The sequence below is a fragment of the Ylistrum balloti genome, unplaced genomic scaffold (assembly GCF_031769215.1).
Source record: "Ylistrum balloti isolate Yb309-2 unplaced genomic scaffold, AGI_CSIRO_Ybal_v1 Utg369652, whole genome shotgun sequence".
Taxonomy (NCBI): domain Eukaryota; kingdom Metazoa; phylum Mollusca; class Bivalvia; order Pectinida; family Pectinidae; genus Ylistrum; species Ylistrum balloti.
In genome coordinates, this window is record NW_026781907.1 from 561980 (window position 1) to 589054 (window position 27075).

Below are 27075 nucleotides of genomic sequence, written 5' to 3' on the forward strand. Positions count from 1 at the left end.
TGTAGAGATATACCTGTACTTACATTCCCAACTAGGTATAGTGATGTACCCAGTGTAGAGATATACCCAGTGTAGAGATATACCCAGTGTAGAGATATACCCATTGTAGAGATATAACCAGTGTAGAGATATACCTGTACTTACATTCCCAACTAGGTTTAGTGATATATCTCACTATAAGTTGTACTGACATCACGTGATGTCGTTGATGACCTCACTACAAGTTCTACTGACACCACTTGATGTCGCTGATGACCTCACTACAAGTTGTATTGATATAAGCTGATGCCCCCTGATGGCCTCAACACAATACAATGTTCTATAATATACAAACAATGATCTGTGTTCTTTCTGATATGAATTCCTAAAATGTGCTCTTTTACAAACACATATGCATTGTACTAGATATAATAGCATTGAACAGAAATAGGAATAAATGTATCAAAAATGTACTTTTTGTTTGATAGCTGTATTTCCCTATAAATGCTGATTTACCGATACTAATACTGATACAGATTAATGGTCAAATGTTCCTGATTATTTTTTTGTCTTTTATCACATCCTATATTCAATATAGACAAAGAAAAGCTGTTAGTTGAGATTATCCCAGTGTGGGAAATATCAAAAGTGCTTGTTCTCATCCAATTTTCTTCAGGAAACAAATTTTCTTAATTAATTTCCAAGCAGTGCCACCTCAGCTCAGTATTAAACAACAATTAAGTATTTACACAGCCTCCCAGCAGCTGAATCATACCTAGTACCCCTCAGCTTACAGTTCCCATTAACAGAAGGCTAGCATCACAGCTGATACACTTGTTTTTAATATATCACATATTCATTATTAACAAATATGTACCGCCAATGTAAATACCTGTATGGTTGATGTAAATACATGACACCAACCACTGATGGGAATACATGTATCACTGATGTAGAACATGTATTACTGATGTAAATACTTGGATTACTGATGTAAATAGAGTGATGTAAATACTTGGATTACTGATGTAATACTTGGATCTCTGATGTAAATATTTGGATCTCTGATGTAAATACTTGGATTACTGATGTTAATACTTGGATCTCTGATGTAAATACTTGGATCACTGATGTAAATACTTGGATATCTGATGTAAATACTTGGATCACTGATGTAAATACTTGGATAACTGATGTAAATACTTGGATCTCTGATGTAAATACTTGGATCTCTGATGTAAATACTTGGATCACTGATGTAAATACTTGGATCACTGATGTAAATACTTGGATCACTGATGTAAATACTTGGATCACTGATGTAAATACATGTATTACTGATGTAGAAACATATATCACTGATGTAAATACTTGTATCACTGATGTAAATACTTGGATTACTGATGTAAATACTTGGATCAATGATGTAAATACTTGGATCACTGATGTAAATACTTGGATCACTGATGTAAATACTTGGATCACTGATGTAAATACTTGGATCACTGATGTAAATACATGTATTACTGATGTAGAAACATATATCACTGATGTAAATACTTGGATTACTGATGTAAATACTTGGATCACTGATGTAAATACTTGGATCACTGATGTAAATACATGTATTACTGATGTAGAAACATATATCACTGATGTAAATACTTGGATTACTGATGTAAATACTTGGATCAATGATGTAAATACTTGGATCACTGATGTAAATACTTGGATCACTGATGTAAATACTTGGATCACTGATGTAAATACATGTATTACTGATGTAGAAACATATATCACTGATGTAAATACTTGGATTACTGATGTAAATACTTGGATCACTGATGTAAATACTTGTATCACTGATGTAAATACTTGGATTACTGATGTAAATACTTGGATCAATGATGTAAATACTTGGATCACTGATGTAAATATTTGGATCACTGATGTAAATACTTGGATCACTGATGTAAATACATGTATTACTGATGTAGAAACATATATCACTGATGTAAATACTTGGATCACTGATGTAAATACTTGGATCACTGATGTAAATACATGTATTACTGATGTAGAAACATATATCACTGATGTAAATACTTGGATTACTGATGTAAATACTTGGATCACTGATGTAAATACTTGGATCACTGATGTAAATACTTGGATCACTGATGTAAATACTTGGATCTCTGATGTAAATACTTGGATCACTGATGTAAATACTTGGATCACTGATGTAAATACTTGTATCACTGATGTAAATACATGTATTACTGATGTAAATACTTTGATCTCTGATGTAAATACTTGGATTACTGATGTAAATACTTGGATCTCTGATTTAAATACTTTGATTACTGATTTAAATACTTCTATTACTATAAATATATAAACTTTATTTGTTTTACAACAATTGCGAAACAAGTTATTTAAACTTATAATAATCACTCTTGTTGGCCCAGATGTAAGCGCGCGAGGGGCCTTATTGTGGGAGGAAACCGGAGTACCCGGGGAAAACCCACGCGGTTGGGCAGGTGACCCCTTACATTTTCACGTCCATTCCGGGAATCGAACCCCGGTCGGCTAGGTGAAAGGCGAGTGCGTTAACACTGCGCCACCCGACCACATCTATTACTGATGTAGAAACATATATCACTGATGTAAATATTTGGATTACTGATGTAAATACTTGGATCACTGATGTAAATACATTTATTACTGATGTAGAAACATATATCACTGATGTAAATACTTGGATCACTGATGTAAATACTTGGATTACTGATGTAAATACTTGGATCAATGATGTAAATACTTGGATCACTGATGTAAATACATGTATTACTGATGTAGAAACATATATCACTGATGTTAATACTTGGATCACTGATGTAAATACTTGGATCACTGATGTAAATACTTGGATCACTGATGTAAATACTTGGATTACTGATGTAAATACATGTATTACTGATGTAGAAACATATATCACTGATGTAAATACTTGTATCACTGATGTAAATACTTAGATTACTGATGTAAATACTTGGATTACTGATGTAAATACTTGTATCACTGATGCAACTCCACAGACTAATGATGTGAATACTTGGATCAGATTTGCTTGTATAAAACTGAATGAGGGATTAAACAATCTTGATTAATGTAGCTTCTTTAGAACAATGAGTTAACAGTTCTGATAAACACAATTTTACCAGGAAAAACTGAATTAAGCCTAGACATCTGACAGCAAATGAAAAACAAGCAACAACTGATGGAGGAAGGACATTAAAGTATCAGTCTTTTGAGCATGTTCTTACATAAGTGGTTTGTGGTAAGGCTGTTGAGGAAGTATCTACTAGGGGTGTAGTACTTTTGTCTTCCACATCTCTTGACATACATGTTATACACCTTGTGAGAAGATTTTATTACCGATGACTCACACAGCTTATGTAGAAGACCCATAAATATATTACATTCATATGATAATGTGTTCTACATAGCTTAGCCTTTATGCATCAACATGTGGCAGACTAATAATAATATATAAAGTTATGCAATAGAATAGTTTTAAAATTTCTAATGCCATGCTGAAGGATATGCAAGGAACCAATAAGAATATATGCCCTATAACTAATATGGTACAAGGGAAGCAACTCTTCAAAACCAAATACAATTGCTTTTCACCAAGGGATAGTGCCAAGAAAGATAACTCTTACATAAATTGCAATATTTAAAGAAAAAAAAGGAAAGAAAATGGGATACAATAGTTGTCTAATATCAAGGAGACTTTGTGGGGATACATTCCCAACAAAAGCATTTTCAACAGAGATATTTGAAATAGGAACATATTTTATGGAATTTGGGATTATTTCAACGCACAAATATTCAAAATTTAAATTTCATTATTCTAAAACAGTCCTGATACGAGGTATCAGCTTACATAAATCACTCGTGTTTCACTGTGGGAGAAAATCAGATCAACTGGGGAATACCATGCATTTGATCTTTATACTTTTTTCAATCTTTCCTATTTAGGACAGAGTCTTCCTATTTGTAACTGCAATATTTGAAATCAATTTTCAATAAATCTCCCAAATCATTCGATATTTCAATACGGTTTTTTCCAGGTTATAAGTCGCAACAGTATATGTACTGTAAAACCAATTTCATTTAAGTAATAATTACCATAACTTTAGTATGCAAATACAGTACCTACACCCATCTTTGTATCCCAACAACAAAAGATTCAAAACCAATTTTTAACCATTTTCTTCAATTTGATCCACATATTAGCTGCTCCGGAGTAAAAGTCACACCCTTTCTTATGATGTCGTAACCATTATGCAGGTTTTTCCATAATTTTGTTAGTAGAAGGCTGTGTAGTGAAAGTAGGAGGCTGGCCTGCCGTGTACGTGTAGTTGTGTATGAAACATTATTACGGAACTGGATTGGTGTAGGCGGCCAAATGATCAAAGTAGCCGGTCAAATTGGCCGGCAACCGGCTCTTATGGAAAACCCTGATTTTGTTGACCGAAGTTTGTTGATATAACAGACAATGGAGCACAATTTATCAAGATTGTCAGTGAAACATTTAATATAAGTTTGTAAATGAATTATATACTGAAAATTCTTTATTTTATTGATGTGTTTCAAAAATTTGAAAAGCAATTGTCGATAATCAAATTGTCAACTAGAACATCTAGCTTTAGTAGGTTAGGTTATTCCAAAGTATCACTTTGTCACAAGGTCTCTAAATACACTATTTCTGATGTTTGAAGTTGTGAACACATGCAATCTTGCTGACAAAAATACCATTAAGTTGGTTTAATTATGAATCTGTAAAATGACATACCTTAACATATCTGGTTCCTTCTTCATACCACTGTCCACACTCTGTAAAATAAAACATGATACTTAAACAAATCCAGCAGATGCCAGTATACACCTGTCCATTTCAGTATCATTGTATCAGAAGTGTATCTTGCCCTTGAAATTAGCACGGTATCTATGATTGCCATAACAGACATGATAGTTAAAAACATTTCCTAGAATCTGAAGATGAACTACAACATACACGAGTGTTTGTTGGATGTTGTTCTTGGATATATTTTCCCCTCTCTCAGAGATTTTTGCAGGCATCAAATATGGTAACTGCTTTATGCTCTAACAAAACCTTACTGACCTAGACCTTTTGTAATGTAGCCATGTGACCTTGACCTTTAGTAGCCAAGCAATTTGTTTAACAACATAATCATGTTTATTTTCCGGAAACTGTGACCTTGAACATGGGATCAGATGTTTGAAATGTGAACTTGCTAAAGATAACTTAGTTATTCACATCTTTACGAGGTTTCATAAGTTTTTCATCAAAAAAGTGTCTCTTAAGGCAATGACAATGAATTGTTCCTCAGATATGGGCATACCATAACAAAGAAACTTTCATGAACAGGTAGATCCTTCTTAATTGATTATTTACCTTAACAAAGCATTACATAGTTAGAGGACATCTTTCACCCTATCAAAGCTTTACAGGGTTAGAGAACATCCTTCACCCTAACAAAGCATTACATAGTTAGAGGACATCTTTCACCCTATCAAAGCTTTACAGGGTTAGAGAACATCCTTCACCCTAACAAAGGTTAACAGGGTTAGAGAACATCCTTCACCCTAACAAAGGTTAACAGAGTTTTACACAGATTTACAGAAAATCCTTCATCCTAACACAGCTTTACAGAGTTACAGAGCATCCTTCATCCTAACACAGCTTTACAGAGTTACAGAACATCCTTCATCCTAACACAGCTTTACAGAGTTACAGAACATCCTTCATCCTGACAAAGCTTTACAGAGTTAGGGAACATCCTTCATCCTAATAAAAGTTTAAAGGAGTTAAGGAACATCCTTTGTCTGATCAAATGCTTACAGATTATGAGTTACATAAATGTCCAAAGTGGTCAGATTTCTGAAAGCCAGTGATTTGCCTATCAAAATATATATTCTTATTACAAATGTCAGTAAGAGCACAAGAATTTCCCATCAAGTTTGCAAACATGCAATTTTTAATAAGCATTTATTAAAAAAAATTCTTATTACAAATGTCAGTAAGAGCACAAGAATTTCCCATCAAAAAAAGCATTTATTTAAAAAAAAAAAAAAAAGAACATGATAAAAGTCTTGTTCATTGTTAATCAATTTATTGATCTACCATATTCTATCAATTAATCTACTATTTATCCAGATTGTTTTTTTTTTTTAGAATTTTGTTAAAACAATTCAGCCTTGATATAATGTTTTAGCAGATTTTATCAATATTTTAAAACTGTCCTGACTAAGGCTTAATTAGCAATAAAAGTTTCAAAGTAATTTTTCTATGATACTATTATTTGCCTTAGCACTCACTGAGTACCTTACTTGAACTTCAGGTAAAGGGAAGTAACTCTTATTTCTTGGGTCTAAAGATATTCTCTTTCAAGTCTTATCACAATGATAAAATTTACCATGTTATCATTTCTATATGTTGACAAGTCGAAACACCTCTCATAAGTCTAAATATATAGCTATGTTACCCTAAAAACAGGCCTGAGGTGAATATACCAGTTCAAACCTGTTGCACATCTCACATATGAATATAACATTCCAATAACCTCATTTTCACACTCATGGGGTTAAGGGTTTCACTCAGTATAGCTCTCTGCATCCCTGGAACATTCATGTAAGACACCTTGTGGATAAGACAAGGACTAGTTTGATCCTTTGATGTACATCAAACAAATTTTGAAGTCCATAATGGTATGTTGTATTGGCTTTGAAGTTTGGTGTCTTCAATCTTTGCAATCTTCAAAGGAGCATATCAGTCTGAGATTGTTCAGTTGTTTTTTTCCCTAAAACCCATACTTGACCTATCAGATTTCTTTGCTGATGCCTTCAATTTTGTAAGGAAATGGTCCAGAGGTGTGAAGAGTTAAAGTGAGTCTAACCTCTGGAGTATCAAGGACATTACAGTAACCTCTGCTTCAGGATTGTAAATCAGAAACATGGATGGAAACATCACCTTCGCTGAATTATCACTCCTCATATTCACCTGAAAACATTTTTATAATCCTATAGTGTTGTAGGACTGGGTGTAACCCTGTACATAATGTCATATTCATTCAAACAGATTGAGTGCTCCAGTGACAGTAAAATTGGTTGTGTCTTGTGCCTAGTGCATATGCATGTTTCAGGAAAGATGTGATGAACTGTAGGGAATTTGCTGTGCTTTCAGTTTTAATATTTTTATTTAATTTTTTGTCATAAAAATATATCAGAGTGTATTCCAAGATGATACCAAACGTGTTTCCAAGCAAAGCTTTGAAAAATGTCTACCACTTCCTTAGAGATGACAGAGGGAAGATATTGTTATCATAGGCTGTCTCAGAAGAATTTGCGAACCAAATTTAATTGATTTTTTAAAATTTTATCTTGAAATGTATTCTTTTTAACTTGCATTGTCAGCTGGTGCTCCCAAGTATGAAACAGTCGCCTCCCTTTGTCCAATCCATATATTTTCATTCTGAATTTTGCAGTACAGTATGGTGATCTCCCCTTCTATTTTATTATAAACTTACAACCATCGATACATTCTGGTATTATGGCTTGTCTCTGCCCATTGGTCAGATATACAATTCTATATAAAGGTGATCTAGTGCTTGGAAGAGCATCATATTACTCCTCTTTTGCTGTCCCCTTACTCTCTTGAGTATTTGTGATCTAATCTGATTGGCTGGCTATTTGCAATATCTTTTTGGTATTTCGATCTGTTCATTTGTTGTTTGCATGCTCATTTCAGACACAAAACAATACCCCGAATACACACCCTATTTGAACACACACATTTAAAACAATCACACTCTTGAAAAACATTTACTCGTTAATTTTCAGTTTCCTAAATAATATTCTTTTATATCATTTTTCTGCAAAACAGTCATTAAACCTTGGGGCCTTTTTCATCCTCCTCCAACACAAAACACTATCATGAGATCAAAGAACCAATGACAGAGTGACTGGCATCCATGGGTATGCCTACACTGCTAACCTCACCCCAACCCCAACCCCCTCGAAGTTGAAGCTTCCAGCATTCATAACAGATCCAAATACAGTCACTGTTGTTTTTTTAATGGCAAAACACTGGGAGATTTGATTAACACTGGGAGATTTGATTAACACTGGGAGATTTGATTAACACTGGGAGATTTGATTAACACTGGGAGATTTGATTAACACTGGGAGATTTGATTAAAGATTGTTGCATAGACTTTGTGTTTTATACCCTGGATGTATCATCTAACTTCTGTTTCTGTCACATTCTCCCATCATATCAACATTTATAGTCACAGAGAACATCCCTTGACCATATCAGTCCTTCAAAGTGGAGTGAAGTCTGTATTTTATACAGGTGGGAGGTAAAGTGAAAACTATACAGGAGGGAGGTGGAGTGAAATCTGTACACATGGAAGGTAGAGTGTAATTTATACAGGTGGGGGGTAAAGTGAAATTTATACAAATGGGAGGTGGAGTGAAATTTATACAATTGGGAGGTGGAGTGAAATCTGTACACATGGAAGGTAGAGTGTAATTTATACAGATGGGAGGTAAAGTGAAATCTATACAGGAGGGAGATGGAGTGAAATTTATACAGATGGGAGGTGGAGTGAAATCTGTACACATGAAAGGCAGAGTGTAATTTATACAGGTGGGAGGTAGAGTGAAATCTACACAGGAGGGAGGTGGAGTGAAATCTGTACACGTGGAAGGTAGTGTAATTTATACAGGTGGGTATGAAATGAAAACAGGTTTATATATTTAATAAATTCGTATGAAATGAAAACAGGTTTATATTTAATAAATTCATATGAAATGGAAACAGATTTATTTTTAATAAATTCATATGAAATGAAAACAGGTTTATATATTTAATAAATTCGTATGAAATGGAAACAGATTTATTTTTAATAAATTCATATGAAATGAAAACAGGTTTATATATTTAATAAATTCGTATGAAATGAAAACAGGTTTATATTTAATAAATTCATATGAAATGGAAACATTTATTTTTAATAAATTCATATGAAATGAAAACAGGTTTATATATTTAATAAATTTGTATGAAATGGAAACAGATTTATTTTTAATAAATTCATATGAAATGAAAACAGGTTTATATATGTAATAAATACGTATGAAATGAAAACAGGTTTATATTTAATAAATTCATATGAAATAAAAACTGATTTATTTTTAACAAAATCATATGAAATGAAAACAGATTTATATTTAGTAAATTCATATGAAATGGAAACTCATTTCTATTTAATAAATCTTACTCTCCTGATAACCTAGATAGAAGTATGTGAAGTCTCTACCTGTGGGAGGAAACTACAGTACAAAGGGAAAACCCATGTATCAAAGTAGGTGACCACATTTGATCAAAGAATCTATACATTTCTAAAACCAGAGTCATGCAGTTTACCAAGCGCTAAATTAGAGATCATTTAAATTAGATTGTCAAACAACTTGTCCAGTTTAAATGCATCTGATATTTCTTTACACATGTATGCTAAAGTGACAGTTTTCATAACATAACAATATTGATAAAATATGTCATTACACAAAGGTCTTGAGACAATTTTTATCATGATACATATATACACTGTCCGGAGATTTTTGCAGCCGATTTATTGATGAAATTTCAGCTCGAGTGTAGCCTGTGATACATATAGAAATGTGTAATCATGTTTTATATGAAATACCTAAGGCATCTATATTCATAATCATTAACTTTCCCATTGTCACATGTTTCACCTCACTTTCTTAACATATTTAATATGTAACTGCAGTATGTAACAAATGAATCTGAAGACACAATCTATATTCAATATCCTACTGCAACACATCATGTATTGTATGGTCATTCCCAATCCTATATTATAACAGTATAATTACACACAAATGCAAATATTATATATATATATCAGTGGGAGCCACTTATGATATCAGATATTATGATAAGCTGCTTATAATATTCTTTCCTTGTACCATATACAATATACTCCATCTATAAATTTTGTTAATAAAAAAAGTATTTTGATATAGTTTATCTTAAAATATCAGTTATTATTACATTTTTTCTGCTCAGAATTGACTTTCGTAAGCTATATAACACATATATGACGTCTGGGCTATTCCTTGTGACCCCAACTGATAACTATTGCCCAAGGTGCCCTGAGGTAGCCAGTCCCACCTGCTACAGGTAAATTTCACCCCTTGCCGTCGGTAAACGACCCTGATCAAGTCACCCAGTTTTAGTCCACCAAAACCTTCACAGTCACCAATTACATAAATAGGACTTCTAATCAGGCCAACACTTTAAGAACAAGACAGAAACTGATTAAGCGAAAACTGGCTACCAAATTTTTCTAGCAGCCATTTTGTATCACTTGGTACTGCATCATTTGTAATTTTATGAATATTCAATGCAATGAAAGTAAGTGGTTTACATGACATTGTCCTATTTAGCAATGTTGGTTTTTTTCACAGCCATACGTTGCTTTCTACCAGAAATCCTACTTAACATATTGTTCTAGCTGCAACAGGGTGGAGATGGAAACAAATCAATGTTAACATCAGCATTGTATTTACATTTTTGCAGTGATTCATTCACAATATATGTCTGCATTCATATCAATAAACCAGTAATTTTAACTATTCTAAAAAGGAATTATTTTCCATTTTACATAACCTGTGACATGTTAGGTTCATTTCAGATCAGTTTGCCTATTTTTCCTTAATTATTTGACATAAAAAAAAAGTATGTAGTCATAAATAAGTCAAACATACTTACAATAGCCACTTAATTACGAATATTTGGGGAAAAAATCTGTCCATGTTTAACAGGGGTATTAGAATGACTTTTTTTATTTGAGATATTATCAGCCAGGTTTTTTTTCCCATCAGTCGCAATAATCAGTGATATTTGTGGTGTATATGAGCTACAAATAGTTAAAATTTGTATTCTACTCTTAAATACTTGTAAGAAAATCACATAGTTTGTGTTATTCTCTAGCCTTAATTGATACTGACTTCTTAAAAAATCATTTTCATCAATTAAAAACAATTATTTGTGCAGCAGAGGAAAACTCTTTGTTCTTAATAAGAATTAGTAGTACTAAAACGTTATGGGTTTATTTATCATTTTGTTCAATTTCTTGTAAATAAAATATCATAAAATAAAATCTTCAAGCAGTTCAAGACATAGAAATTCAAACATTTTAACAATGCATTCAAATTATTACTCACGATTCCCAGAGCTACGTACAGTAGACTGTTGCATGTCCGAACAAAGGACTTTGTTGATGGACAAAAAGCACGTGCGTGCATGTGCCTGATCTGTCAATGCTTGCATGCAGTACATATGTACACGATACTAATTAAATTAAATTGTGCATACGGTATATCATTGTGTTATCTAGCACTAGTACATACCACACGTGATGACGTGTTTTAAGTGACAACTTTCACAATCTCAACCACATTCCAACACATGCATTTTCTTTTGTTGGTTGGGAAACCCGGAAGCGTCCCAAACAAGGATAAACACTAGCAAGAGAACCTGATACTTGTCGGCTGCTCCAGAAATAGATACGATTCATAAACACGCGAAAACTGTGTTGTAACTTTGAAACAGTGTTTTAGAATTAATGTCCTACCTGTCACTGACAGTCCTTGAAAATGTCACGATATTATCAATAAAAAGTACTGCTTACTTCTAAACCACAACAACGTGCCACACCTCCTTGTTTGTATACTTTCACAATAACAATGTACTTGTTGTCCATATTGTTTGGCAAATCTGCTCCGTGACATCGTCTTAATCTAAACAACTTACCGTTTTCCTTTACTCTTTCTCTGTCTGGAGTGTCTGATGTGCGTAAAAATCCGTCTCTCGAATTGTGACATTGTTTTCATTGTCAGACCACGTGCGAACAAAGACACACCAAACTTGGAAGCAGCTCCCGCCAACTTCTTTGTCACTCCATTCACAGAACTGTCAGTTACGATCTGGTTATTGATTGGCTGAAATTTACCGGAAGACAGACTGCTTTCAAATCTCGCGAGTTCTCGCAAGGTGCCCCACGTATACACAAATCTCAACGTAACACGTTTCTTGCCGGTCACAGGAAAGAAAAGGTATTTGTTGAATAAGTAAGGTATCTTAGTAAGTTTAGATGTTAGCATGGTTATTGACAGCAGCAAGTAATGCTACTGCGTTTTCAGAAAATGGCTCTGCACAAGGCTAATATTCAGTATTAACAACGCCTATTGCTATATTTAGTAACATTCTATCACTGGGAATGGTAAAATAGAAAATTCTCTTAGACGATGTCACTAACACTAAGAGAGAGGCGTAAAACGGATCCGAAGAAAAGGGCCGGAAGACTTGCACGGCCCGATTTACAATTCCCAACGCATCCTGTACAAGTCTTTCCGCGACGAACGTCGCATCTTTTGATGTCTGCTGGATACTTTTGACATCTGAAAACGCTTTGCTGTCCTTTCTAACGTTACTGTCGGTTTTTGATTGACTTGTTGCTTCTGGTAGTTACACATCATACAATGATGAAAAGATCGAAACATTTATCTGCTAACATGCATTTGTGTCAAAGCTATTAAATGCTGTAAATCCAAATATTTCCTCTCGTTTTCATTAACAACTTTCCTTACCAGCATATTTCCAATGGTCACCGATATGCGGAATCTCTTAAAATTCTCGAAATCTCGAATTAGAAATCTCCCGAGAAGTTGCTTTTTGTGAGATTTATGTCTAGAGAGATTCTCCATTGTCTTAAGTACATTCATGAACTACACAGGACACAGTACAAATAACGGTATGTGACACAGACCATATTACAATCACACTATGGACACCACAGTACATAAGACTGATACACAAATGAACTTAACATACAATATGAACGCTGCCATAATACTATAATAAAACTGGAAACAGGCACCGAGCCTATATATCTAGATCAAAGTTACCATGAATAACGATCCTGAATATTGATCAGCTTGTTATCATCAATCTCATGATAATAAAAAAATTCAGGTTGCACCCAGTGTTTATCAAATCATGATTCAAACCTAAGATTTATTGGATGATCAATCATTGAAACTGACTTTGTATGTTAACGATATCTAGCCGATCATCAAAAGTCACTTTTTTACATCACGAAATCAAAATTATGCGTTGAAATGAAATGGTAATCACAGATCATGATGAAAGTGTGACACATTACTACTAGTTTCACCTAATGGTGGGACCCCTGACTTACGAAGGAAGTTTTTGTTTTAGTGCTAATTGTTATTTTGTCTAATTTTTCTTCCAGATGATCACAGACATACAGCTAGCAATATTTGCTAATGCTTTGGGAGTGACTTTGTTCCTTCTGGTGGTCCTTTACCACTATGTCTCCATCAACAACGTCAAAAAGCTTGAATAGACATTGTGTAGCACTGTATGTAAGTATATCTGTGGTATAAGACTGTATGTATGTAGGTCTAGTCTGGTAGGTAGAATGTAGCACTGTATGTAAGTATATCTGTGGTATAAGACTGTATGTATGTAGGTCTAGTCTGGTCTGGTGTAAACCATGCAGTAGGTAGAATGTAGCACTGTATGAAACTATAGGTCTGGTATAACACTATTTGTAAGTAAATAGCTAGTGTAACACTATACATAACTAAGTAGGTCTGATGTCAGGGATTGCCCAGTTTTACAGCTAAATAAAGGCTATTTCTCCTTGCCATGATGTGTGTTATTTTCTCCAAATGAATCAAAATCTAAGTAAATTTTTCACAATCTTATTTTAGAAAATTGAACTGTAGTTTCCCAATTTACGCAGGCACAGACTGCTATAAAACCAAAGAAAAAGTAACACTCTGTACACAGGTCTGATGTAATAACCCAGGTTTTTCATTAGAAATTCCATGGCCAGTAGGTTCATGGAAAAGGCCTAGTATATATGGACTTATTTCCAAGATTTCCATGGAAATTCCCTGGACAAAATATTATTTCTATGGAAAATCTACACTCAAACACATTAAAGAAACTTTTCAATTGTATTTACAGCTGTTTGAGACCGAGTAGGTGAAAGAGGGAGTGGGAGAAGAGAGACTGGCCTCATCTCATATAAAAAAAATGACATCACTGTGGACCAGAGACGAGATGTCTGAGGATCGCAGTATGCCAATCACAGCTCGATGTTGTTATTTTAATTTGTTAAATCAGGCATGAATTTTATTTATTAAATTCAAAAAAAAATTTACATAACACTGGTTTGTCATTTTTTGTTTCCGGTACTATGGAAATGATACCCATCATTGTCATAATCACAGTGTTAAAATACAGTTGTCTGAAACTCTTCCAGGATGTGTCTAATTGTAAGTTACCTGTATTTTAATTTTATGGTGATAGGTCCATGCTTGGTATTAAGCCCACTTATATATATATATATATATATTGTTCATAAGGGTAAAAAACCAGTATTACTTCGTTGTCCTGTAATAAGACCATTACACACCAAAGCGACACTCATTGTCCTGTAATAAGCCCACCCATATATATTACTGTTAAGTATTGCAAACCAATGTGACTTCATTGTCCTGTAATGAGAAGTTCACCTAAGTAGAAGCAAATTATATGCCCCATGGCTTATGGCGAGACAAACATGGAATGCTTTAAATCATTTACAAATTATCAATAGTCAAAAGCAAGGTAATTAGAAAATTCACTAAAAGGTATCACCAGAAGTCACCATTTGTCTCAAAATTTCACCAAATGTACCACTAGCTTACACCATCAGAAGAAAGGGTTTAATGTACGTACCATCCTCTAGGTAAAATCTCTACCTTTCTATCCTTTAATACATTATATTGGAGCATCTTGATAACAGATCGCTGGATAATGAAAGCAAATTTTCTCTTGCAAAATCTGAAGGCAAGTGGTATGATCTTGCTCAGATTCTGTTAGCATCAAAGTTACAATGAAGTCAGATATTGCATTCAGTTCTAAAACAGGAGTCAATGAATTTTCAAACTAAAGTTTTCATCCAGCAGATCAAATCAAAAATAGATTCTATTAAGACATCCTGAATTTAGTCCACTGTCTTACTTTTAGGCAGAAATTGTTTTCCCTTAGCTGTTCGGGTGAAAACACAATCTTGCATATCAAATGATCCTTTCGGTATTTTCCATGACAAAATTACACCTGTATTGTATAAATAAAATTTCATAAAGATCCTTCAAAGTACCTTACAAGAAATAAAACCAACGGAATTGTGAAATTTAAAATAACTTTTGTATGGGTCTTCATCAGATTCATCCTGGTCTTTGTGAAATGAAAATGATGGTACCAAATAACAAAGTTGATTTGAACAGCAAACCATCAAGGCTCCTGAACACTGACCAAGGAAAACAGAAAAGAGTTTTGAAAACAAAAAGTTGTTTATTTCCATCCATCATGCAAGTTTGTACACACAAAAAAAGAATGGTAGAAATGCACTTATAGTGTAAATGAAAAAGATATTTAAAATACCCAGAATTCAATAAATGCTTGCCGTTAAACTTTCTACAGATAATTACCTGTAGGGACACTGATTTTCTATAAATTAAAACATTTTATAGACTGGAAACTTAACAATGAAGTATAGTTAGGAACACATTTAAACTTGACATTGCTCTGTCATTAGCTATACATGTAATGACTATCATGTCTTAGACATGCAAGTTTCTTATCAAGAATAGCACGGATTTTTTAAGCCAAATTCGACGATCGATATTGCTTGTAGCACTGATAAGAGTTTTCTTTGGAACTCTTAAATTGTTAGCATCTAACAGCACTTCAGAAATAAATATCAGCACTTGTCCTGATACTGACAGTGATATGTAGACTATTATAATTAACCTCAGTATCGTCATCAATCCTTATTCGTGGTCTACTGATGATTGTCATCCTGGCCATTAACACTATCAAGAGGATGGAAGGGAAATTTCAATGCTTAAGTTGATTAATATAATTCTTGGTATATCTCATTGATGCTCCAGCACTACACTTGGACAAAGTCTATGTAGCTTACATCAACATCCAACTGTCGACCATTACTACTTTCTTCGACTACTTTCAGTAAATTCTTTGCACAATTTTTCAGAGAAAATGAAAAGCACCTACTGACATTTTACAAGTATGGACAAGTTTTTTCTTAAAACAATCAATTGAAATACACTTATGAATGTCTATTTTTCCTGTACAGAATTTAACAACAATTCTCGGACTGTAGGATACGAATGTCAGTATGTAATTGAAGCACCCCTAATGAAGTGAGAAAACACTTTAAATCCAGTGGTTTATTAGCAGTAGATAGCAGTTTTGATGACTGGTACCAGCAGACTACCATGTTCTCTGTAATGCATTAATAGAAGCAGGTTTCCTTATCTGTCCACCATGTTAATAAATTCACAAAATATCACAAGTTTTTTTTTAATGATTTGTAATAGTATAACTATGAAGATTTAAATCTGTGGATCAGACGTGGGAAAAGACCCCAACCGACGCTGTCATGAGATTGTTGTTTGAGGCGACATCTATTGGGTTTTATGTCATCCAAGCTGGACACCTGCCGCAGTAAGGTACTGTTGTAAGAAGGCCTGGGCTGGCTGCTCCAGGGCAGAGCTGATCAACGGAGGAACCTATAACAGAGAAAAAAATCACTTAAAAGGATAGAGAAACAGAAATAAGACAAGCAGTAGTAGTAGTAAGAACAATAAGTAAAATATTGAAATTCTTCGGTTTCAGAATATTATAACAGTAAATGAAAAAACAGGTAGCGCAACTGGCCTGATTCTCTCACCTGTTCTACAGTTTACACAGAAGCATTTATTAGTTCATAATTTCAAGTTCTGCAAACGTAATAAGATCTTTTCAGTTCTCAACACATTTAACACATGTAGCGTTGAAAGTAAGTCAAGGTCAATAATTTGAATAAATTTGTTAGTCCTTCATCTCTGCATTCTGGCCTTTTTTCATTCTTTAGAAGAATTATGCCTTACTTTGCCAGGATGAGCAGTAGAGAGTTTGCCAAGTTGTTTGGCCAGGTGTAATTTAGCATCTGGAATGGCTGCCAGTGGGTCTCTCTCCTTCTTACCAGCAAATGCCAGCTGTGAGTAGACTGTCTGGTAACCTAGCAACAAAGGTAAACACATATACATAAATAACAGCAATATTTAGGTCCAAAGAGAATCACAGTAACCATCGATTTTATGGATTATTCTTGAAATATTTCATCAATTCTGTTGCTCCATCCCTAAATCTATTTATATCTGAAAACATTGAAGTGGTGCACTACCTTTATACGACTGTCAAAAAATTATCTGCACAGAAAATAAGTTAATGCACTTTTCAAAGTCAGTAATCTGAAGTTTAGAGTGACATCTGTCAGGGATAGCTTCTTGTTTGTTATTTTTGAAATTTTACCAAAACATGAGCTTAGCCTTGTAACTTTTGAGAAATAGCTGATGAGATTTGAAGAAAAACTATACATGGTAGACATGAGTTTGTACCACAATAAAAGAACTTTTCTTATGGTAAAATCACTGTTCTCTATCCACTTGTTGTTTATGATATCAGGTAGGACATAATGATACAACCTGTTGTGGAATGTCACTAAATAATATACAAAACTGACAATTTCAGAAATAGACAGAAATATTATAATTTGTAACAAAATGAAGTAAGTAAAATAAAGGACATTTGTGAACTACTTTTTGCACATTATCACTGGGAGTTATAATGCGAAGGATTTTTTTATACAGAAGGAACAGTGTTGTCAGTGGTTTTGTCAGCATTGTCAGTAGTGTTGTCATCAGTGTTGTCAGTAGTGTTGTCATCAGTGTTGTCAGTAGTGTTGTCATCAGTGTTGTCAGCAGTGTTGTCATCAGTGTTGTCATCAGTGTTGTCCGTTGTGTTGTCATCAGTGTTGTCAGTTGTGTTGTTAGCAGAGTTGGCAGCAGTGTTTTCAGAAGGGTTGTCAGCAGTGTTGTTAGTAGTGTTGTCAGGGGTGTTGTCAGCAGTGTTGTTATTAGTGTTGTCAGGGGTGTTGTCAGTAGTATTGTTAGAAGGTTGTCAGGGGTGTTGTCAATGGATTGTCAGCAGTGTTGTCAGCCTTGTTGTCATCAGTGTTGACAGTAGTGTTGTTAACAGAGTTGTCAGTAGTGTTGTTAACAGAGTTGTCAGTAGTGTTATCATCAGTATTATCAGTAGTTTTGTCATCAGTGTTGTCAGTATTGTCAGCAGTTGTCAGTGTTGTCAGCAGTATTGTCAGTAGTGTTGTCAGCCTTGTTGTCAGCAGTGTTGTCAGTAGTTTTATCATCAGTGTTGTTTATGTTAAACATGCTAATATCAGTCCTCCAAACAAAAATAAAAATGATTCAAAATGTGTGTCAGTCCTTACTGTCTGTGTAAGAATTCCATATGATGATGTCTGTGAGTACAAAGTAATCCTGGGCAAAATTTGTCTTGTCAGCCAATGATGATGCGTTCTGGGTTTAATCCAAATGAATTACATTTTTTTGTAATGCAACCACTATAAAGGTTAACTGATGCCTTGGGAGTTGAATTACACCCATCTGTTGTGATAGAAATTCTAAAGTTTCGAATTTCCAAAATAAAAATGTGTATACTGACCAGGCGTATCTTCAATCTCAATAAAATGTTCATCATCTGGGACAGACTCGTCCTCAGGTAACTCAAACAGGCTGATCAGGGCCTGTAGTAGACGACCCCTGCATGGCAAACAGAAACAAATGTCAGGAACCTTTTGATGTGTTATAACACTATAAAATAGTTAACTAACTATAACAGAACATGTGTCTAATACTATAACACGGAGTTACCAGAACACACAACACACAATGTGTCAGTAGCAAAGTAACATAATTAACTAACTTAAACCTATCATGTGTCTATAACATGGTTAACTAACTTTAACCGATTATGTGTATATAACATGGTTAACTAACTTTAACCTTAACCAATCATGTGTCTATAACATGGTTAACTAACTTTAACCGATTATGTGTATATAACATGGTTAACAAACTTTAACCTACCATGTGTCTATAACATGGTTAACTAACTTTAACCTATCATATGTCTATAACATGGTTAATTAACTTTAACCTGTCGTGTGTCTATAACAAAGTTAACTAATCTTCATTTATCATGTGTTTATAAATCTTTAACAGTTATTTAAGTTTAATGCATCACATGTCTTTTACACCAAAAAACTTAACTGACCACAAGGTATCATAACTCTGTATCATTGCTGGGGACTCTGTGAGTATATTAGCCACTCCTACAGCACAAATCTTCCTCTCAGTATGTCCAGATACTTTCTGCAGATCTTGTAGGTATAACCGCTCTACTACCATTCCAAACATCCTGCAGGAAATAATCAAACATCTTATCAAATATCAATGGTCAAGCACCTCATAGAAACAGATCATTAACCAAACATCTTACTGAAACAGATCAAGGGTCAGGCACTTCATAGAAACAGGTTATTCATCAAACATCTTACTGAAACAGATCAAGGGTCAGGCACCTCAGAGAAAAAGGTTATTCATCAAACATCTTACTGAAACACATCAACTTTTCAACATCTTACAAGGCATCAATGGTTAAACATCCTTTCCACATAAATTTATAGTCAAACATCCTTTACACACGGATCAATGCCCAACATCCTTTATATACAGATTAATGGTCTACATCTCTTATACAATGATCAATGATCAAACATCTTTTACACACAGATCAATGGACAAACATCTTTTATACACAGATCAACAGTCAAACATCCAGAAGAAAAATATCACTGATCAAACCAGTAAATACAATAATAAATCAATGATCAAGCTTATTACAGACACAGATCACACAGTTAGTAGTGAGACACGTACTTTGGTTGAATACTGTCTATAGTGTCCACGAGATTCCCTGCTCCATACTTTACAGCAAACAGCCCGAAGAAAACCAACAAACCTAGAACACAGAACAAGAGATTTATAAGATATAATTGTGTATTAACACTTGTCTATAATAATTTGTGTTTGCTAACATCACTCCAACATTAATAACATGTACTGTTTCTTATCCAGTATTACTTACTTTTGATGTACTTTGTTGTTTTTGAACTTGAAAGTCTTTGGAATATCAAAACGAATATCTGTTTGGTGTACTGTGTGATGATTTCACTGTCAAGAAAATAAAGAAATTAAATCACATATAGGAAACAATATCGAGAAGCATTTTTCTCGTTTGTAATTTGTATGAAAAAATTCAACAATCACCTTTTAATCTGTTGAATCAATATTCTGCACTCTGTTATCCCGAATTTTGTAACGTTCTATACTGATCTCATTAACCCCAAAGACTACAATCAATTTCTGGTAATGTTCAAACAATTTGTTACTTTGCAGTCACATGCTTCACTAACTTCTGTGAAATCCTTTTTATTCTAACTCTCTATTTCTCAATCTTCTGTGTGTTCTATGTGATTTTCTAATCCTGGGGCCAATAACTACTAACTAGAGCATGTGTTCTATAATACTTCCTGTAACATGTGTTTTACAATACTTACTGTGGCATGTGTTCTATAATACTTCCTGGAACATGTGTTTTACAATACTTACTGTGGCATGTGTTCTATAATACTTCCTGTAACATGTGTTTTACAATACTTACTGTGGCATGTGTTCTATAATACTATTTAGTAAATAAAATCCTTCATGATCGTTGGCTTTGGAGGCAATAAGTTTCTGGAAAATTCCCAATAGACCATTCTGTAAGTAAAACAATGGATAAGATTTACAATTTGGTAAAGGATTTTCTTAAGAGATTTCAAATTTCAGGTCTTATCAATATATCTAGCAACAAATTCCTGTTGAAGTTACATCACAAAGTCAGGCTAAAGGCCAATGGTTATATCACAAAGTGAGGTTCAAGGCCACTGGTAATGTCGCAAAGTCAGGTTCAAAGCTACAGGTTATATCACAAAGTAAGGTTCAAAGCCACTGGTCATATAGCAAAGTGAGGTTCAAGGCCACAGGTTATATCACAAAGTGAGGTTCAAGGCCACTGGTAATGTCGCAAAGTCAGGTTCAAAGCCACAGGTTATATCACAAAGTGAGGATCAAAGCCACTGGTCATATAGCTAAGTGAGGTTCAAGGCCACAGGTTATATCACAAAGTGAGGTTCAAGGCCACTGGTCATATAGCAAAGTGAGGTTCAAGGCCACTGGTCATATAGCAAAGTGGGGTTCAAGGCCAAAGGTTATATAACAAAGTGAGGTTCAAGGCCACTGGTCATATAGCAAAGTGAGGTTCAAGGCCACAGGTTATATCACAAAATGAGGTTCAAGGCCATAGGTTATATCACAAAGTGAGGTTCAAGGCCACAGGTTATATCACAAAGTGAGGTTCAAGGCCACAGGTTATATCACAAAGTGAGGTTCAAGGCCACAGTTTATATCACAAAGTGAGGTTCAAGGCCACTGGTCATATAGCAAAGTGAGGTTCAAGGCCACAGGTTATATCACAAAGTGAGGTTCAAGGCCACAAGTTATATCACAAAGTGAGGTTCAAGGCCACTGGTCATATAGCAAAGTGAGGTTCAAGGCCACAGGTTATATCACAAAGTGAGGTTCAAGGCCACAGGTTATATCACAAAGTGAGGTTCAAGGCCACAGGTTATATAACAAAGTGAGGTTCAAGGCCACAGGTTATATCACAAAGTGTCATATAACAAAGTGAGGTTCAAGGCCACAGGTTATATCACAAAGTGAGGTTCAAGGCCACAGGTTATATCACAAAGTGAGGTTCAAGGCCACAGGTTATATCACAAAGTGAGGTTCAAGGCCACAGGTTATATCACAAAGAGAGGTTCAAGGCCACAGGTTATATCACAAAGTGAGGTTCAAGGCCACAGGTTATATCACAAAGTGAGGTTCAAGGCCACAGGTTATATCACAAAGTGAGGTTCAAAGCCACTACTAACTTTTTCCTTATGACATTTATATTCCTGATTTTCGTGACTGAAGCAAAAACTTCAAAATTTAGTCATTGCACATTAAAACTTTAACAATAAACCCAGATTTTTTTTGTTAATCTCCACAGGTCTGGACATTACCTTACTCGCTACTGATCCTGAATCTACAGGCACAATACATACAGCTATAGCAATTTGTTCAAATATGTTATCTGTTACAATAACAAGGTTGATATACTGATAACCCTAAAGTGGAGATCACTCAAAATTTTCATTTTGGTGACTGGGTTACCTTAACAGGAAATCATACAAGCTTTTAACTATTCTTGATCAACTGTCACACCACTATTGAAACAAAAACATTAAGACATCTAAATAATTCTTAAGTTTAGTCATCAAGGTTCCCCGCCCATGTTGATTTGTAAAATATGTACATTTACAGTGAACAACATAGAAAACTGGAAAAGAAATATGCGCAGAATTTGCCGATAATCAAACTTGAACAAGGGGTTCAGGTAACAAGTCTACCAAGCAAGTCTCATCATTATTCATCTGACCATTCAAATCCAACGTGTGGAAAGCATTCAGTTAGAGTGCCAAAAGATATCAGCCAATCGGGTCACAGCAGTCTCATAAAATATGCAAAGATTTGACGATAATCAAAGTCTGAAGTTGCCACAGTCTACAAATTTAATTACCTTACCTATGTCCCTAAAAAGCCCTCCAGCAGGCTTTTATGTTGTGGCTAAATTAGCAACTGTGTGTTTTTAATCCGCTGCACAATAATTACCAATATGCCAGATTCTATCTGTGTGCTTTTTTAATATACTGTACAAAAGTTTCCAATTGACCAGCCTCCATCAGTGTGTGTTTAGTATACTGTACAATATTTACCAGTTTGCCAGCCTCTATTTCTGTGTTTTAGTAGTGTACAGTACAAAAGTTACCAGCCTCTATCTGTGAATTTTCACTAAGCTGTACAATATTTACCAATTTTTCAGCCTCTATCTGTGTGTTTAATATGCTGTACAATACTTACCAATTTTTCAGCCTCTATCTGTGAATTTTCACTAAGCTGTACAATACTTACCAATTTTTCAGCCTCTATCTGTGTGTTTAATATGCTGTACAATATTTACCAATTTTTTAGCCTGTGTGTTTTTAATATGCTGTACAATATTTACCAATTTTTCAGCCTCTATCTGTGTGTTTAATATGCTGTACAATATTTACCAATTTTTCAGCCTCTATCTGTGTGTTTAATATGCTGTACAATATTTACCAATTTTTCAGCCTCTATCTGTGTGTTTAATATGCTGTACAATATTTACCAATTTTTCAGCCTATATCTGTGTGTTTAATATGCTGTACAATATTTACCAATTTTTCAGCCTCTATCTGTGTGTTTTTAATATGCTGTACAATATTTACCAATTTTTCAGCCTCTATCTGTGTGTTTTTAATATGCTGTACAATATTTACCAATTTTTCAGCCTCTATCTGTGTGTTTAATATGCTGTACAATATTTACCAATTTTTCAGCCTATATCTGTGTGTTTAATATGCTGTACAATACTTACCAATTTTTCAGCCTCTATCTGTGTGTTTAATATGCTGTACAATACTTACCAATTTTTCAGCCTCGATCTGTGTATTTTTACTAAGCTGTACAATATTTACCAATTTTTCAGCCTCGATCTGTGTGTTTAATATGCTGTACAATATTTACCAATTTTTCAGCCTCTATCTGTGTGTTTAATATGCTGTACAATACTTACCAATTTTTCAGCCTCGATCTGTGTATTTTTACTAAGCTGTACAATATTTACCAATTTTTTTCAGCCTCGATCTGTGTGTTTAATATGCTGTACAATATTTACCAATTTTTCAGCCTCGATCTGTGTGTTGCCTTTCTCTATGTACGCCTGTAAAAGTCGCACTAATGGAGGAATGTTTCCCGGGCGTTCCCACAGGGCAGGCACCAGTAGAAATGGGAAGAGAGCCATGTAGGTATTAGGGATCTCTCCCTGGTGATAGTCCATCAATAACGATAGCATTTGAAACACGTAGGGTACAAACTCTGTAAATACAATGGTCAGCTTTCATTCCTGGTGATACAGACATCAAACACAACTAAATTCACACCGCTTCTCTCGTAACAATGTGTTGCGAGTATTTCTCAAAGCAATCAACATCTTTCAATAAAATCAGAAAAAGCTGTTGACAACTGCAATATACTCGGTTGGGGGAAGCAAGCATGTTACTGTCTAGAAATAGAGGAAAATGTTATCAACATGCTTATCATATTACACGACTGTGTTGAAAGCTATCCTTGTGGGTTGTAAGGACAGATTGTGGTAAATAGCTATGATGAGGAGCTTAAGAGAAAAAAATTCTTTTCATTTAAAGACATCTGAAAGTGCAAGTAATGGACTTGGCAGGGTTTTTGTTACCTGTTTTGATAAGTTCTTCAATGAAATTAAGTACAGTATGAACACAAACATAAGCCAGGAAAGAGAGGGGCAGTTAGATCCCATGGTTTACTAATATTCTATCAGTTGATCATACAACCAATCTTAGAGCTACGTATCTTGGATGTCCTCTTGTAGGGACGGACAGAGTTACCTACCTTGGACATCAAGCTGCAGAATGTTTGTGAAAGGAGTGAAGAGAGCCTGCTCGAACTGGTAAATTGCCTCAGCACTGTGTTTACACACGGACCGAATACTTATGCACAGTGACTCAAACAGGTAATGGTTAAAATGAGGCTTGCTGGGATTCTGTCAAAAATCAAAGGTAAACATAACAATTTCATCGAGCCATATTTAACCATGGACCTGTAAGTACAATTTGTCTGTTGTTTGCATTAAAATGGTAAACTAATATCAAATTTTTACAAAAGACTTTGGTTTGGTTTTTACAGCCTTGGTTTTCCTTGACACAACAGAACCATCAATAGTACATGAATACCAACAAAATTGTTTGTCTAAATACAACCTTCAATCAATGTTTGTCTAAATACAACCTTCAATGTTTGTCTGAATACAACCTTCAAAGTTGTTTGTCTAAATACAACCTTCAAAGTTTGTCTAAATACAACCTTCAATGTTTGTCTGAATACAACCTTCAATGTTTGTCTAAATACAACCTTCAAAGTTTGTCTAATACAACCTTCAAAGTTTGTCTAATACAACCTTCAATGTTTGTCTAAATACAACCTTCAATGTTTGTCTAAATACAACCTTCAATGTTTGTCTAAATACAACCTTCAATGTTTGTCTAAATACAACCTTCAAAGTTATTTGTCTAAATACAACCTTCAATGTTTGTCTGAATACAACCTTCAATGTTTGTCTAAATACAACCTTCAATGTTTGTCTAAATACAACCTTCAATGTTTGTCTAATACAACCTTCAATGTTTGTCTAAATACAACCTTCAATGTTTGTCTGAATACAACCTTCAATGTTTGTCTAAATACAACCTTCAAAGTTATTTGTCTAAATACAACCTTCAAAGTTATTTGTCTAAATACAACCTTCAAAGTTGTTTTAAATACAACCTTCAATGTTTGTCTAAATACAACCTTCAAAGTTGTTTGTCTAAACACAACCTTCAAAGTTGTTTTAAATACAACCTTCAATGTTTGTCTAAATACAACCTTCAATGTTTGTCTAAATACAACCTTCAAAGTTATTTGTCTAAATACAACCTTCAAAGTTGTTTTAAATACAACCTTCAATGTTTGTCTAAATACAACCTTCAAAGTTATTTGTCTAAATACAACCTTCAAAGTTGTTTGTCTAAACACAACCTTCAAAGTTGTTTTAAATACAACCTTCAATGTTTGTCTGAATACAACCTTCAATGTTTGTCTAAATACAACCTTCAATGTTTGTCTAAATACAACCTTCAATGTTTGTCTGAATACAACCTTCAATGTTTGTCTAAATACAACCTTCAATGTTTGTCTAAATACAACCTTCAAAGTTGTTTGTCTAAATACAACCTTCAAAGTTGTTTTAAATACAACCTTCAATGTTTGTCTGAATACAACCTTCAATGTTTGTCTAAATACAACCTTCAATGTTTGTCTAAATACAACCTTCAATGTTTGTCTAAATACAACCTTCAATGTTTGTCTAAATACAACCTTCAATGTTTGTCTAAATACAACCTTCAATGTTTGTCTAAATACAACCTTCAAAGTTGTTTGTCTAAATACAACCTTCAATGTTTGTCTAAATACAACCTTCAAAGTTGTTTGTCCAAATACAACCTTCAAAGTTGTTTTAAATACAACCTTCAATGTTTGTCTGAATACAACCTTCAATGTTTGTCTGAATACAACCTTCAATGTTGTTTTAAATACAACCTTCAATGTTTGTCTAAATACAACCTTCAAAGTTTGTCTAAATACAACCTTCAATGTTTGTCTAAATACAACCTTCAATGTTTGTCTAATACAACCTTCAATGTTTGTCTAAATACAACCTTCAAAGTTTGTCTAAATACAACCTTCAAAGTTTGTCTAAATACAACCTTCAATGTTTGTCTAAATACAACCTTCAAAGTTATTTGTCTAAATACAACCTTCAAAGTTGTTTGTCTAAACACAACCTTCAAAGTTGTTTGTCTAAATACAACCTTCAAAGTTTGTCTAATACAACCTTCAATGTTTGTCTAAATACAACCTTCAAAGTTATTTGTCTAAATACAACCTTCAATGTTTGTCTAAATACAACCTTCAATGTTTGTCTAAATACAACCTTCAATGTTTGTCTGAATACAACCTTCAATGTTTGCCTGAATACAACCTTCAAAGTTATTTGTCTGAATACAACCTTCAATGTTTGTCTAAATACAACCTTCAAAGTTGTTTGTCTTAATACAACCTTCAAAGTTGTTTTAAATACAACCTTCAATGTTTGTCTAAATACAA

The 27075-nt window shown here is 34.1% G+C and overlaps 1 protein-coding gene and 1 long non-coding RNA gene across 3 annotated transcripts in view; both read right to left on the bottom strand.

The window, feature by feature from the left end:
- The window catches only part of LOC132557238 (uncharacterized), a 128970-nt gene extending 116916 nt beyond the window's left edge, over positions 1 to 12054 (bottom strand). The window contains exons 1-2 of one of the 2 annotated variants that reach the window (XR_009554500.1): positions 11918 to 12054; positions 4844 to 4884 (exon numbers count right to left, since the gene is read on the bottom strand). This is a non-coding gene — a long non-coding RNA (uncharacterized LOC132557238). Of the gene's footprint in view, positions 1 to 4843; positions 4885 to 11514; positions 11582 to 11917 lie in introns of those variants that run through there. The other variant, XR_009554501.1, reaches the window with a different exon arrangement.
- A 3461-nt stretch (positions 12055 to 15515) lies between these two features.
- The window catches only part of LOC132556807 (exportin-2-like), a 34243-nt gene continuing 22683 nt past the window's right edge, over positions 15516 to 27075 (bottom strand). Inside the window, exons 19-27 of the mRNA XM_060221256.1 lie at positions 24763 to 24913; positions 24014 to 24213; positions 20831 to 20928; positions 20255 to 20340; positions 20047 to 20128; positions 19382 to 19525; positions 18770 to 18867; positions 17137 to 17267; positions 15516 to 16776 (exon numbers count right to left, since the gene is read on the bottom strand). Coding sequence (XP_060077239.1) covers positions 16687 to 16776; positions 17137 to 17267; positions 18770 to 18867; positions 19382 to 19525; positions 20047 to 20128; positions 20255 to 20340; positions 20831 to 20928; positions 24014 to 24213; positions 24763 to 24913 — 1080 coding nt within the window. The 3' untranslated portion in view covers positions 15516 to 16686. The remainder of the gene's footprint in view (positions 16777 to 17136; positions 17268 to 18769; positions 18868 to 19381; positions 19526 to 20046; positions 20129 to 20254; positions 20341 to 20830; positions 20929 to 24013; positions 24214 to 24762; positions 24914 to 27075) is intronic.